This window comes from Erpetoichthys calabaricus, chromosome 9 (genome assembly GCF_900747795.2).
Source record: "Erpetoichthys calabaricus chromosome 9, fErpCal1.3, whole genome shotgun sequence".
Lineage (NCBI taxonomy): Eukaryota > Metazoa > Chordata > Cladistia > Polypteriformes > Polypteridae > Erpetoichthys > Erpetoichthys calabaricus.
In genome coordinates, this window is record NC_041402.2 from 46,257,248 (window position 1) to 46,273,343 (window position 16,096).

The 16,096-nt window shown below is 38.3% G+C and overlaps 1 protein-coding gene across 4 annotated transcripts in view; it reads right to left on the minus strand.

Moving 5' to 3' along the window:
• Positions 1 to 4,831: 4,831 nt before the first annotated feature.
• cnot1 (CCR4-NOT transcription complex, subunit 1) overlaps positions 4,832 to 16,096 on the minus strand; it is a 190,497-nt gene continuing 179,232 nt past the window's right edge. For all 4 annotated transcript variants that reach the window (XM_051931631.1, XM_051931629.1, XM_051931630.1 and 1 more), the window contains exons 45-49: positions 9,715 to 9,864; positions 9,239 to 9,419; positions 8,862 to 8,994; positions 8,404 to 8,538; positions 4,832 to 5,863 (exon numbers count right to left, since the gene is read on the minus strand). In XM_051931631.1, the coding sequence (XP_051787591.1) occupies positions 5,785 to 5,863; positions 8,404 to 8,538; positions 8,862 to 8,994; positions 9,239 to 9,419; positions 9,715 to 9,864 (678 nt within the window). In that variant the 3' untranslated portion in view covers positions 4,832 to 5,784. The remainder of the gene's footprint in view (positions 5,864 to 8,403; positions 8,539 to 8,861; positions 8,995 to 9,238; positions 9,420 to 9,714; positions 9,865 to 16,096) is intronic.

A 16,096-nucleotide genomic window follows, 5' to 3' on the forward strand; every position in this document is an offset into this window, starting at 1 on the left:
GGTCTCTTAAAAATAATTTCAGGTAGAATTTCCCGTGGATTCAATAGGACTTTCTGCAATTTTAAGCTTTCAACTGATCTGAAGATATCATTTTAAGACCCCAGTAAATGTAGTCAAGCTATCTTAAACTGCTCGAGTTATTCTCACACTGAATCATGCATCTAAAATGCCTAAAATACATTTTTAGATCTTATTTTGTGACAATTTGAAAAGGCTTTCCCCCTGCATTTGATACTTTGCACTATATTTCAAACTCTTGAAAAAAAATCTTTAAAAAGACTGGAAGTTCAACATATTTGAACAGTCTTGAGGTATGTGACATTACAGATTTCTCCAAGGAGTTTCTAATGCAATCTTCTGTCCATATTGTGACATCATAAATTGATTTTAAGATCTCAAGCACACGATGCTACATCTTAAGCCTGCGGCACACTGCACAACTTTTTCTCTGAGGGGATGTCAAAACGTGATGACAGTAGTTGCTGGTCTCGTAATCTAACATACTCAGGAGACATGAGTAGAAATCACAGGGTATGTCAAATTATACAACTCCATGACTCTTCAACACATTTTCACATTTCTTAAGTATCGCCAACCTTCCCCCTTTTTTCCGATACTCAACAACATGCTGCCTGACACAGCTGGTGCCTGTATCTGTGCCCTGGCAAAGACTTTACAGGTATGGCAAGTGTAGCCACAATCTCAAACCATCCATTCCATTGTGGTACATAAAACTAAAGACACACAAGCATCTCTTGGTGTTTGTGAGGTCCAAAGCCCCTGCATTTCTCACAGCTGCATTAAGGTGCACTTGCACATCTGGCTGAGCGCTCATTGCTTCTCACCTCTCTCACACACACACACCAACCCAATAACTTGATGCCAGGGTAAGTCTCCGACTGGTTGGATCGAGTTGCTGGGTAGGTCAGACTACATGACTGTTAGCCTCAGGAGTGCATCCAAAAAAAAAACAAAAAAAAAACGTTAAAATTATTTAAATCATGTCTGCCAATTAAAATGGCTTGAAAATGTGCATAATGTGATAGGGCCTATAGACATGAGATTGTATTGCTTAAGTCTGACATTTTATAGGAAATCATTTTGACTATCAGCATGAGATATCTTACAATCCATTATATAAATAAAATGTATTGCTAAATGCATTTTGAATCTAAACTCTATTGCAGATATCTTGTAGAAATGTGCCTCAGGATATCCTGAAATATGCTGCAAATAACTGAGACAGGGCAGCACAGTGGCAGTGCTGCTGCCTCTCACTAAGGAGGCCAGGGTCCTGGGTCTGGGTCCTCCCTGCGTGAAGTCTGCCCGTTATCCCCATGTCTATGTGGGGTTTCTTCTCATAGTTCAAAGACATGCAGGTTAGGTGGACTGGCAATTATAAATTGGCCCTAATGTGTGTTCACCCTTTAATAGCACTGTGCTTGGTGGGATAGGCTCCATCACTCACAAGAACCCTGTTCAGGACGAAGAGGATTAGAAGAAGAAAAAAAAATATCTGAGACAATAAACTACAGTACACTGTAGGAGAGGGGTCTCCAACTCTGGTCTGGGACTGCAGGTTTTCATTCTAAACCTTTTCTTAGTGACCAGTTTTTGCTTCTAATCAATTTTTGCCTGAAGTTTAGTTAAATTGTTATTTACAACTCAGACCCCCTTAATTCATGAGCAGCTAAACAATAATGAAATACAAAATGAGCCAAAACATGACCAGCTAACCTGTGGCCATCATGTAACATCTTAAAATAAACGTCAATATCTTGGTAATGTTTGTCTGCACAGGTCGACAAAATATGGGCAGTGTTCTTAGAAAAAAGAAAATCAACAGTTTTAGAAAGGTCTGCTTCTAAAAAAAGAAACTGGTACGATGTTAAGGCCACAACTTAGCACATAATCTGTTGGCTCCCTTCACAGCCCTGGCCTGGATAGCAACCAACTTTAAATACCACAGACTAAGAACCCTTTCCCAGGTAAGGTGCATCCCTCCATGTACTTTTTCAGCAGCATAATGCACAACAATACAGGGCTCTGTAAGTCCTTTTGTGACTAAAGGAACATAACCGAGATCTGATGACAATGTAGTAGACTCCCTAGTCATTAAATCTTGATAAAATGATGGAAGGAGCTATTCATTTAAGGCCAACAGCTAGTTAAGTAGTAAAATCAACATCTAAATCAACAAAAGCCAGTTTAGGTGTTAGCATTTTATATCTTGTGGAGTCCAAGGCCCAAGCTGATATCACACTGATTCGATAGCAAATGAGGAATTTGCTCACAAGTAAGGAGCTACAGCCAATCAGGTGGTTACAGTGTGGGTGTTACAATTAAGGAATATACTGTATAGTGGACTTTGAACCCCTACCAAAGATACGACATCAATGTGGATTCACAAAACTGAAGACCACAATACAGGGTGTGTCAAGTCCAGCTGCAAACCACAATCCCCTTTCACTCTCTGCTCAACTTCAATTTTTATGATGGAGTGAAAGCACAACATATAAGAAAGTAGCCAGTCAGTGTTCAGAATCAGCAAGGTGCTTTATTTCTTGGAGAAGCAGTTCAGTTTCTGTGGCATTTCTATTTATCTTTACACCTTTGGCGCAATAAATTTCTAATAGCACAGGTGCCATTTCTTTGGGATCTCCTCACAATATTTTAGCTTCAGCATTTTAATGCCTTAGTGATAGCGGGCTGGGGGTTTAACTAAAAAATAAATTGGGGCTTGCACTTGTGAGCATCCCAAAGACATGTAAGGAAGAGAGATCCTGACGATTAGGTAGGTACAAATATGGATGGATAAGCAGATTTAAATCCTTTAAACATGAGGGGATTGAGGAAGTGAGTCAATTCTTGTAAAAACGAGACTTTCAAATAAAAAAAAAAATCTGACTATTCTCTCCCAAGGCGTTTCAAAAAGTTCCCCCCACACTCCCAATATAAACAGGCAATAAAAGTAAAACACACACCTACTGCAATGGACACAATTCTAAGCATAGTAAAAAAAAATTTATAATGAAACTGACTTGGAGAGCTGAATTTACTTTACATGTAACAAATATATGGTTCAAGACTGTTTTGTTGGTAAGATGCACACAGTAAACACGCGACCAGACCAATGCTTGACCATAAACCTGTTTCTTGCTAACAAAGCACTGTGCAGTATCTTATGTAAGCCCCATGGCATAGCAACTACTACAACTAGAGATGCATTAAACTCAAAAGATCAAGGTTTGATTTCCATTCCAGGTGCATTCTGCATATTGTTTTGTCAATTGAAGCTTTGCTCAAATTGTTAACTATGACAAGGAGGAATTCAGCAGATGACAGGATTTCAATGAATGCAGTCTTCCTATGTCAAAAAAAAGTCAGAAAGTGAAGGATGTTTACTTCATTACTTCTGCTTTACACACCATTTACCTGTACACAAAAAGCCCAAAAACAAAAGCATGCAGTCTTTAAATTGCATTTTTACAGGATTCAGTTGTAGGTCAAGTACTCTTTATGCAAGATGCTCCAACATCCACTGCAATCCTTAGACTTTCAAAGTTAAAAAAACAATGAAATGACTGACTGATAAGGAAAGTTACACATAATGAAAACATCTTCTGTAATTTTCTGTCACTTTGGAGTCCTTGGAATTTATTTAGCTTCTGTTTACTTTTGTGCTCCTTTTACCTTGAGGCAGGACAGTGTAATATTTTAAAAACTCCCATCAACTCTGGCACAGAGGCCTTAAAAAAACAACAGAATATTGCCTTGGGTGTAATCTGAAAGGCAAAGTTCAGTGCTTAAAAATATAAACATGGATGAGTACATATGACACATCAGACTTCTGCAGTTATACCTTGGAAATATCTTCTGCAGCAAATATTTTGGAAAATCAACTTTGGGCTATGACCAAGGCTACAAATAGTAATTAAATACTTTGCTTTACACTTAAATATTGCAGTGGTTACATTGCAAACGGAATCAATTTGTTTAGGAACTTAAGACTTTGATAAACCACATCCATTTAAATATTAGCCAAGAGCACATGTCAGGTCATACTTATCTGTCGCGGTTTTTTTTTTTTTAATATATAAAAACAGTACCGCTCATTTTACCATTATTTGTTCCAAATGTGTCAAGAGTATTCAGTTCTCATAGTGCTTTAAAATATACACCGTCTTTCATGGGAACACCATCAAATGAAATATAAACCAGACACAAAACAAATTTTCATCCAGTCCTTCAATTTTCCATTGTAATTGGAGCAGTAGTGCATGACCAGTTTAGCCTAAACTCTGTACTTCTTGGGAGAAGGAAACCCAGAGTAGCATGTGAGGTCCTATGCAGAGACTTTGGGTAGGTTCAGAGCTTTGGGTTACTGAAAACTCCTCACAACAAGTGATCAGGCTGAAATGTGAGCAGATGACTCAGCACCTTCAGTAACAGACTTCATTTCATGTTTTTATATGGGTTGTGTTGATCTGTGCTTATTCTTGTAGTAATGACAAAGCATATGGACTTAGAAGAGTAATGCACAAGAAATACATTAGACAGAATACAACAAAGTTCCACAGAAAACAGCAAAGGGTGCTTCAAATGAAATTACCTAACTGTAAAAAGATTCCATAAACAGTAACATCTTTAAAGGATTGTTTAAAATGTTGTGAACAAGAATGCAGAAACATTCCCAATTTTAGCTGGCATAAAGGCTAAAAGTCATTTTAATAAAAATACTAACAAAATGACCAAGACGTATTAAATCCCTGATTTCAGTTACTTCAGAATTTTAGCATTGACAGCAAAAGAAAAGTCAACAGCAGCAGAGTGCTGCATTCATCACTTTAATTAGGGAACTACATTATGCATACATACAAGAAAAATGTGGCAGAACTAAAGGCAAAACTATAAAGTACTACAAAATACAACACAGGGACCAATACATTTACAAAACATTCAAAATCCTTACAAAAAAGGCTGTATTGGTCCATTTTTGATCTTTATACAAACTTAACAGGCTTTCTACCAATATTCTGGCATATTTGTATTCAACAATTGTACAAGATTGGGAGAGCACTTAATCCCTTATTTAAAATTACAACCACAACCCATTACCTCACATTGTCTGGAATAAACATCTTCTAAGAATAAATTGCTATCCTTTATACATGGCATTCAGTTCATACCTTATAAACACATCCCACCCCACTCCCAACAAGGAGATCCTTCTCCCCACCCAAAACCTGGTTGAATCCACATTTCAGTTGTTAAGCAACACACTATAGTCTTCTTAATAACACAATTATGTATTGTTGTAAAGGAAAAAAAAACATCTCTGTACAGAGGGGCATGAAATGAAAAACATAATGGTTTGGACATGTTATCCAGATAATTTAACAGCAGCTGCCCCAAAACCCACCCAGCCAAAACAGGTTTTAGTACCAGACATCTGTCAATCTGCAACACTATTTGAAAAGTCCAGTTTTGAAAGCCTGCCCTCCCAATTATTTACATTTAAGTTCAAAATTATATTCACAGCATTTGTTTTTAAATTTAAAAATAAATCTTAAAGTCCTTACTCATTTTGGCCATAAATAATAGATAAAAAAAAAGAAAAAGAAAAAGAAAAAAAAAGAAAAAAAAGAAATACATTTTCTAGCTTCCAGTCAAGACAGTTTCTGCTGTGGCAGGCTGAAAGAGCCGTCAATGTCAGTTTAAGTGTGGGATACAAAAGGCTGAGCGGAGGTTTGTTTTATGCTGCCAGAATATTCCACTGATTGTCTAACTGGCACCAGTGCCTTCCATTACTTGCTGTGCTTGTTTTTGTCCCATACAGCACTGAGCTACTGACTGGAACAACCTTAAGAAAAAAAGAAGAAAAAAAGTTATTGACTAAGGCCATATTAGTATGTTAGTCTTTATAAATATAAATGTACAGTATTTTATTTTTATATATTATATATATATATATATATATATATATATATATATAGTTTACTGTCAAATAAATGCAAAGAGTACACGACACGTGTTTCGCCCTCATTCTGGGCTCATCAGGTGTACACACTCCACTGCACTCCCTCTCGGGAATCGAACCTCGGACGTCAGCGCCAGAGGCGATGCCCCTAACGTTGCGCCACGGCGTGTGGTTCGTTATTTGACAGCATGTAGATCCATCAGATTGTGACAAAGACTACGAATGCCATGAATGTAATTACCCCGATCTACATGCTGTCAAATAAATGAACCACACGCCGTGTACTCTTTGCATTTATTTGACAGTAAACTATTTTCAACCATTCTATGATCTGCTCCTCACAAACTGAGGGCACCGTGGCGGATGTTAGCAGATTGCTGGCCAACCACAAGCGTTACCTGGTAGGTAACCACCCATACAATCAGATTGTGACAAAGACTACGAATGGCGTGATTATATATATATATATATATATATATATATATATATATATATATATATATATATATACATACATACATACACACACAGTACTATGCAAAAGTTTTAGGCAGGTGTGAAAAAATGCTATAAACAAAGAATGCTTTCAAAAATGGAAGTGTTAATCATTTATTTTCATCGATCAACAAAATGCAGTGAATGAACAAAAGAGAAATCTAAATCAAATCAATATTTGGTGTGACCACCCTTTGCCTTCAAAACCACACCAATTCTTCTAGGTACACTTGCACACAGTTTTTGAAGGAACTCGGCTGGTAGGTTGTTCCAAACATCTTGGAGGACTAACCACAGATCTTCTGTGGATGTAGGCTTCCTCACATCCTTCTGTCTCCATGTAATCCCAGACACACTCGATGATATTGAGATCAGGGCTCTGTAGGGACCATACCATCACTTCCAGGACTTTTTGTTCTTCTTTACGCTGAAGATAGTCTTAATGACTTTGGCTGTATGTTTGGGGTCGTTGTTCTGCTGCAGAATAAATTTGGGGCCAATCATACGCCTCCCTGATGGTATTGCATGATGGATAAGTATCTGCCTGTATTTCTCAGCATTGAGAACACCATTAATCCTGACCAAATCTCCAACTCCATTTGCAGAAATGCAGCCCCAAACGTTCAGGAACCTCCACCATGCTTCACTGTTGCCTGCAGACACTCATTATTGTACCGCTCTCCAGCCCTTCGACGAACAAACTGCCTTCTGCTACAGCCAAATATTTCAAATTTTGACTCGTCAGTCCAGAGCACCTGCTGCCATTTTTCTGCTCCCCAGTTCCTGTTTTCGTGCATACTTGAGTTGCTTGGCCTTGTTTCCACGTCGGAGGTATGGCTTTTTGGCTGCAACTCTTCTATGAAGACCACTTCTGGCCAGACTTCTCTGGACAGTAGATCGGTGTACCTGGGTCCTACTGGTTTCTGCCAGTTCTGAGCTGATGGCACTGCTGGACATCTTCCGATTTCGAAGGGTAATAAGCTTGATGTGTCTCATCTGCTGCACTAAGTTTCCTTGGCCGACCACTGCGTCTACGATCCTCAACGTTGCCAGCTTCTTTGTGCTTCTTCAAAAGAGCTTGAACAGCACATCTCGAAACCCAAGTCTGCTTTGAAATCTTTGTCTGGAAGAGACCTTGCTGATGCAGTATAACTACCTTGTGTCTTGTTGCTGTGCTCAATTTTGCCATGACATGTAACTGTCTTCCACAACCTCACCTTGGTAGCAGAGTTTGGCTGTTCCTCACTCAGTTTTAAGCCTCCTACACAGCTGTTTCAGTTAATGACTGTGTTTCAACCTACGTGTGACATTGATGATCATTAGCACCTGTTTGGTATAATTGGTTGATCATACACCTGACTATAATCCTACAAAATCCCTGACTTTGTGCAAGTGTACCTATAAGAATTGATGCTGGTTTGAAGGCAAAAGGTAGTAACACCAAATACTTGATTTAGATTTTTCTTTTGTTCACTCACTTTGCATTTTGTAAATTGATAACAATAATTATTATTTATATTTCTGAAAGCATTCTTTGTTTATAGCATTTTCTCACACCTGTCTAAAACGTTTGCATAGTACTGTATATATATATATATATATATATATATATATAAAAAAAAAAACTACATTATGGAAGCTAGCGATTTTTAGTCTTCCAAAGCCAAAACTGCATTGTCTTCTCTACTGAAGATATTAAGGCCGCATATAAGACCTCATTCATAAGTCAAAGGGTCAACACTGTCATCCATTGAGGGTAAGGTGGAATTCTTCATGTGCTAGTGAACAAGCAACACTTCTTTAGCATAATTATGCATAATATACTGTTAAGCTTTATAACAATTATGACACAACTGTCTCTCTTGGAATCAGTTTTAACACATCTGTAGATTCAGGTGGATATTATGGAGATTTATAAAAGAGTTTACTTTTCAATTTCTGGTGCACAGTGAACAAAATCATGGTTCCAGAACTTGAACGCTGGGTTTTTTATTAGCTCGATGAAAGTAATAAGCAGACCCCATGGATGCGGCCGGTTTACTATCAATCTTTCAAGTAGGACCCTAAAGGAGAAAATTGAGAAAGAAGTTAATAAGACAGCTAATAACGGAAAGGAACTAAACAAACATGAGATAAATTGTAACCTAACCCCTCATTTACAAATCTTAAAAATTAAACAAATCATGCAATTAAAAATAAAAATATTCAAATGTACTTAATCTAAATGTAAACAATGTAAAGGCATTAAACAGGAAAGAACTGTGTTAAGACCTATGAAAATGTGGCCATATAATGCTCCAGAAATGCACTACTGCATAGAATACATTTTTCAGCTTAAAAACAAAACTACAAAGCTAAAAGCAAGACTAACAGTAAAATTACTAACCTGGTGATCTGCTCCTGTATAGCTTCCGTATTGGCCTCAGCAAAGAGATACAGCATAGTACAACTGAAGTAGTGAGTGTGGCTGTTAGGGTAGCGCAGCTGATTGGCAATTGCATTGAGAAAAAGGTATCGTCCTATAGCAAAAGTAGGACCAAAGTGAAATACTGAATACATTTCATACTAAAAATAAATTAATATAAACACCTCAAGATGAAATACACATAAGTAAATTACCTTGCACACTGTAAAGGTTTAATTTAGCATTCTACTAGTTAAGACTTAATATTGGCTTACACATATGGCCAAATATGCAGCAGCAGATCCAGAGCTGTCTATTGTAAAAGCTCAATCATACATACCAATCAACCTTTAGCTTACCTTCTGTATCCAGATCCACAGCGAGGTTTTGAAAAATGTCCATGTGGGCAGAGTGTGTTATAGTGCTCATTGATGGTGTGCTTCCCTTGTTGTGGATGTGTGCAATAGCTTGAGTTCCAACATACAATACAAGTGCATTGATAAGTTGTATGTTGTAGCGATTACCTGGCTCATTGGAAACCTGGAAAAAATGTAATTGGTACTTTACAAATGGGTGGAACTCATTTTATGGATATTAAAATATAAGCTCTTAATTACTCATTATCTAGAACAGTGTGTTTTTTTTCTAAATATGCAGAAACTATGCTAATTTAAGGTTTTAAAGGCAAAAAGAAGAAGAAAAAACACACTAATGTTTACTTAAAACTGTAATTAGCCACATAAGGACAGGAAAAGAAAGATCTCCTGACTTCCCAAAGCACATACTACACCCATGAATTGCATATACAGAATATATCACTGGTTGATAGTCGTACCTGCAGGTTGCTACGTAGCTCTGATAAAAAGGTGACAGGCGAACGTGTTTTTAGGTAGGAATCCAAATCCTTCTTAAACTGAGGTGGCATAACTCCAGTAAAATTTGTTAGAATGCGAGGTGCAATATTTATTTCACTCAGCATATCCACCTAAAATTAAAATAATTTTATCAATATGTTAACAAAATATGAGGATTTGATTTTATAATGGTATAAGCCATACTCCCTTCGATTGCTTTGATCGTTAATCCTAACAATGAAACAAGGGTCTCTGATTAAAAAAGCTACAAACTTCAACATAAAAGTTTAAGTATTGACTGTCTTAAAGTATTACTATGTCAGTCAGAGCAGCAAGTCCTAATCCTGTCTATAAGCTAGGTAAACGGAGGATGCTGCACAACAGTAATCAAGCTGCCAAATATGAGCAAGCATCACAAAATTGTGATCAGATGAGTGTAGTCGGTGATTTAAGGACAAATTTCCTTTGTATGTGTGTGTATATACACATATATATACACATATACACACACACACACACACAGCGCATCCGGAAAGTATTCACAGCGCATCACTTTTTCCACATTTTGTTGTTATGTTACAGTCTTATTCCAAAATGGATTAAATTCTGAGGAAAAAAATGAATTTAATCCATTTTAGAATAAAGGCTAACATAACAAAATGTGGAAAAAGTGATGCGCTGTGAATACTTTCCGGATGCACTGTATACACACACACACACACACATATATATATATATATATATATATATATATATATATATATATAAAATACGGCATTCGTAGTCTGAATCACAATTTGATTGTATGGGTGGTTACCTACCAGGTAACGCTTGTGGATGGTCAGCAAGTCGGCTAACATCCGCCACGATGCCCTCAGTTGTGAGAAGCAGATCATAGAATGGTTGAAATAGTTTACTGTCAAATAATGCAAAGAGTACGCGACACGTGTTTCGCCCTAATTCTAGGCTCATCAGGCGTATACATACATACACACACACACACACACACATACAGTGGTGCAAAAAAGTATTTAGTCAGCCACCAATTGTGCAAGTTCTCCCACTTAAAAAGATGAGAGAGGCCTGTAATTTTCATCATAGGTATACCTCAACTATGAGAGACAAAATAAGAAAAAAAAAAATCCAGAAAATCACATTGTCTGATTGTAAAGAATTTATTTGCAAATTATGGTGGAAAATAAGTATTTGGTCACCTACAAACAAGCAAGATTTCTGGCTCTCACAGATCTGTAACTTCTTCTGTCCTCCACTCGTTACCTGTATTAATGGCACTCGTTTGAACTCGTTATCAATATAAAAGACACCTGTCCACAGCCTCAAACAGTCACACTCCAAACTCCACTATGGCCAAGATCAAAGAGCTGTCAAAGGACACCAGAAACAAAATTGTAGACCTACACCAGGCTGGGAAGACTGAATCTGCAATAGGTAAGCAGCTTGGTGTGAAGAAATCAACTGTGGGAGCAATTATTAGAAAATAGAAGACATACAAGACCACTGATAATCTCCCTCGATCTGGGGCTAAACGCAAGATCTCACCCCGTGGGGTCAAAATGATCACAAGAACGGTGAGCAAAAATTCCAGAACCATGCGGGGGGGACCTAGTGAATGACCTGCAGAGAGCTGGGACCAAAGTAACAAAGGCTACCATCAGTAACACACTACGCTGCCAGGGACTCAAATCCTGCAGTGCCAGACGTGTCCCCCTGCTTAAGCCAGTACATGTGCAGGCCCGTCTGAAGTTTGCTAGAGAGCATTTGGATGATCCAGAAGAGGATTGGGAGAATGTCAAATGGTCAGATGAAACCAAAATAGCAACTTTTTGGTAAAAACTCTACTCGTCGTGTTTGGAGGAGAAAGAATGCTGAGTTGCATCCAAAGAACACCATACCTACTGTAAAAGCATGGGGGTGGAAACACCATGCTTTGGGGCTGTTTTTCTGCAAAGGGAGCAGGACGACTGATCCGTGTAAAGAAAAGAATGAATGGGGCCACGTATCGTCAGATTTTGAGTGAAAACCTCCTTCCATCAGCAAGGGCATTGAAAATGAAACGTGGCTGGGTCTTTCAGCATGACAATGATCCCAAACACACCACCCGGGTAACGAAGGAGTGGCTTCGTAAGAAGCATTTCAAGGTCCTGGAGTGGCCTAGCCAGTCTCCAGATCTCAACCTCATAGAAAATCTTTGGAGGGAGTTGAAAGTCCGTGTTGCCCAGCGACAGCCCCAAAACATCACTGCTCTAGATGAGATCTGCATGGAGGAATGGGCCAAAATACCAGCAACAGTGTGTGAAAACCTTGTGAAGACTTACAGAACACGTTTGACCTCTGTCATTGCCAACAAAGGGTATATAACAAAGTATTGAGATGAACTTTTCTTATTGACCAAATACTTTTTTTCCACCATAATTTGCAAATAAATTCTTCAAAAATCAGACAAAGTGATTTTCTGGATTTTTTTTTCTCATTTTGTCTCTCATAGTTGAGGTATACCTATGATGAAAATTACAGGCCTCTCATCTTTTTAAGTGGGAGAACTTGCACAATTGGTGGCTGACTAAATACTTTTTTGCCCCGCTGTATATATACACACACACACACACACACACACACACAGGTGCTGGTCATAAAATTAGAATATCATGACAAAGTTGATTTATTTCAGTAATTCCATTCAAAAAGTGAAGCTTGTATATTAGATTCATTCATTACACACAGACTGATGTATTTCAAATGTTTATTTCTTTTAATGTTGATGATTATAACTGACAACTAATGAAAGTCCCATTCAAAAACCCATTCAAAAATGTGGGGGAGATTCACAAAGAGTGGACTACAGCCGGAGTCGGTGCTTCAAGAACCATCACGTACAGACGTATGCAAGACATGGGTTTCAGCTGTCACATTCCTTGTGTCAAGCCACTCTTGAACAAGAGACAGCGTCAGAAGTGTCTCGCCTTTGGACTGCTGCGGAGTGGTCCAAAGTTAAGTTCTCTGATGAAAGTAAATTTTGCATTTCCTTTGGAAATCAAGGTCCCAGAGTCTGGAGGAAGAGAGGAGAGGCACAGAATCCATGTTGCTTGAGGTCCAGTGTAAAGTTTCCACAGTCAGTGATGGTTTGGGGTGCCATGTCATCTGCTGGTGTTGGTCCATTGTTTTCTCTGAGGTCCAAGGTCAACGCAGCCGTCTACTAGGAAGTTTTAGAGCACTTCACGCTTCCTGCTGCTGACGAACTTTATGGAGATGCAGATTTCATTTTCCAACAGGACCTGGCACCTGCACACAGTGCCAAAGCTACCAGTACCTGGTTTAAGGACCATGGCATCCCTGTTCTTGGTTGGCCAGCAAACTCGCCTGACCTTAACCCCATAGAAAATCTATGGGGTATTGTGAAGAGGAAGATGCAATACGCCAGACCCAACAATTCAGAAGAGCTGAAGGCCACTATCAGAGCAACATGGGCTCTCATAACACCTGAGCAGTGCCACAGCCTGATCGACTCCATGCCACGCCACATTGCTGCAGTAATCCAGGCCAAAGGAGCCCAACTAAATATTGAGTGCTGTACATGCTCATACTTTTCATGTTCATACCTTTCAGCTGGCCAACATTTCTAAAAATCCTTTTTTTGCATTGGTCTTAACTGATATTCTAATTTTCCGAGATACTGAATTTGGGACTTTCATTAGTTGTCAGTTATAATCATCAACATTCAAAGAAACAAACATCTGAAATTCATCAGTCTGTGTGTAATGAATGAATCTAATATACAAGTTTCAGTTTTTCAGTGGAATTACTGAAATAAATCAACTTTGTCATGATATTCTAATTTTATGACCAGCACCTGTATATTTTTATTTATTTATTTATATATATTTTATATAGATATATATAGATATATATAGATATATATAGATATATATATATATATATATATATATATATATACACACACACATATACTGTCATGGGCAAAATTATCGGCACCCCTGGAATTTTCCCAGAAAATTTCTCCAGAAAAATTGTTGCAATTACAAATGTTTCAGTATACACATGTTTATTTCCTTTATGTGCATTGGAACAACACAAAAAAAAAAACAGAAAAAAAGCCAAATCTGACATTTCACACAAAACTCAAAAACCGGGCTGGACAAAATTATTGGCACAATCAATATTTGGTTGCACGCCCTTTGGAAAAAATAACTGAAATTAAGTGCTTCCTATAACCATCAACAAGCTTGTTACACCTCTCAACTGGAATTTCTGACCACTCTTCTTTTGCAAACTGCTCAAAGTCTCTCAGATTTGAAGGATGCCTTCTCCCAACAGCAATTTTGAGATCTCTCCATAACTGTTCAATCGGATTTAGATCCGGACTCCTTGCTGGCCACTTCAGAATTCTTCAGCGCTTTGTCTTCAACCATTTCTGGGTGCTTTTAGAGGTATGTTTGGGGTCACTGTCCTGCTGGAACACCCATGACGACTTCTGACGCAGACCCAGCTTTCTGACACGGGGCCCTACATTGCGCCCCAATATCTTTTTGTAGTCTTCAGATTTCATGATGCCTTGCACACAGTCAAGGCATCCAGTGCCAGAGGGAGCAAAACATCCCCAAAACATCTTAGAACCCCCACCATGTTTGACTGTAGGTACTGCGTTCTTTTCTTCGTGGCCTCATTCAGTCTTCTGTAAACAGTAGAATGATGAGCTTTACCAAAAAGTTCTACCTTGATCTCATCTGTCCACAAAACATTCGCCCAGAAGGATTTTGGCTTCCTCAAGTACATTTTGGCAAACTCCAGTCTGGCTTTTTTAGGTTTGTGTGTCAGCAGTGGGGTCCTCCTGGCTCTCCTGCCATAATGTTTCATTTCGTTCAGATGTCGACCGGATAGTTCGAGCTGACACTGTTGCACCCGAGTCTGCAGAACAGCTTGAATATGTTTTGAAGTTTGATTGCGGCTGTTTATCCACCATTCGGACTATCCTTCGTTGCAGTCTTTTATCAATTTTTCTCTGCTGTCCACGTCCAGGGAGATTAGTTCCGGTGCCATGTGTTGTGAACTTCTTGATTATGTTGCGCACAGTGGACAAAGGAACATGATCTCTGGAGATGGACTTGTGGCCTTGAGATTGTTATTTTTGCACAATTTTTGTTCTCAAGTCCTCAGACAATTCTTTGCTCTTCTTTCTGTTCTCCATGCTTAGTGTGGCACACTCAGACACACAACAGAAAGGTTGAGTCAACTTTTCTCCATTTTAACTGGCTTCAGGTGTGATTGCTATATTGCCAGCACCTGTTTCTTGCCACAGGTGAGATCAAACAAGCATCATATGCTTGAAATAAAACGATTTACCCACAATTTTGAAAAGGGTGCCAATAATTTTGTCCGGCCCATTTTTGAAGTTCTGTGTGACATGGGTCCATGTACGTTTTGGTATTTGAAATTTTATTTTAGAAGCAAAAAACGAAAAAATGAAAATGAAAGGAATTTTCAGATTTAGATTTTGATTAAAGAATAAAATGAGGGAAAATAAGGTATTTTTTTTTTAATTCTATGGTAACACAGTCATAAACTTAAAATTACACATATTTTTCTGGATTTATTTGTGATTCAAATAATGAAAGATTATAGCTCAAAAACAACAAAACAGACGCATTTTCATTGTCTGAAACCGGTGGTGGTACTTCTTCTGCACGATTTTTGACGACACGTGCGAACAGTCCTCCTCACAATGTGTTGACCGATGGCCTTGAAGTTGCACTGCATGGCATCACCAGAGGATGAACCATTACGTTGTTTTTCGGAACAGTAAAAGAGTGACACTCCAGGACGAGGACATGACTGCAGAAAAACTGAGTCACATCTTTCCGGTAAAAATACAAGCTTTGCTTCATTGATGTATCAGTTCTTTTATGAACGTTATCGTTGTTACTACGAAACAGCTAACATTTGGTGATTTCATTTACTAACACTAAGTCTGGCAATTTTTATAGTGCTAGCATTTTGAATGGTTGCTCATTGACTTTTACCGGCTACTATAGCTAGTAATCGTTTCAAGTATTAACAGTGCGCACAAGTGTAACACATTAGGAGAGCAACGTGATTTACAGAAAGTTTTCTTAACATGTGTTACACTTGTCAATGAGCAACCATTCACACATTTACACACATTCAAAATGCTAGCACTATAAAATTTGCCAGACTTAGTGTTAGTAAATGAAATCACCAAATGTTAGCTGTTTCGTAGTAAGTAACAACAATAACGTTCATAAAAGAACTGCTACATCAATGAAGCAAAGTTTGCAAAGCTGAAAGATGCGACTCAGTTTTTCTAGT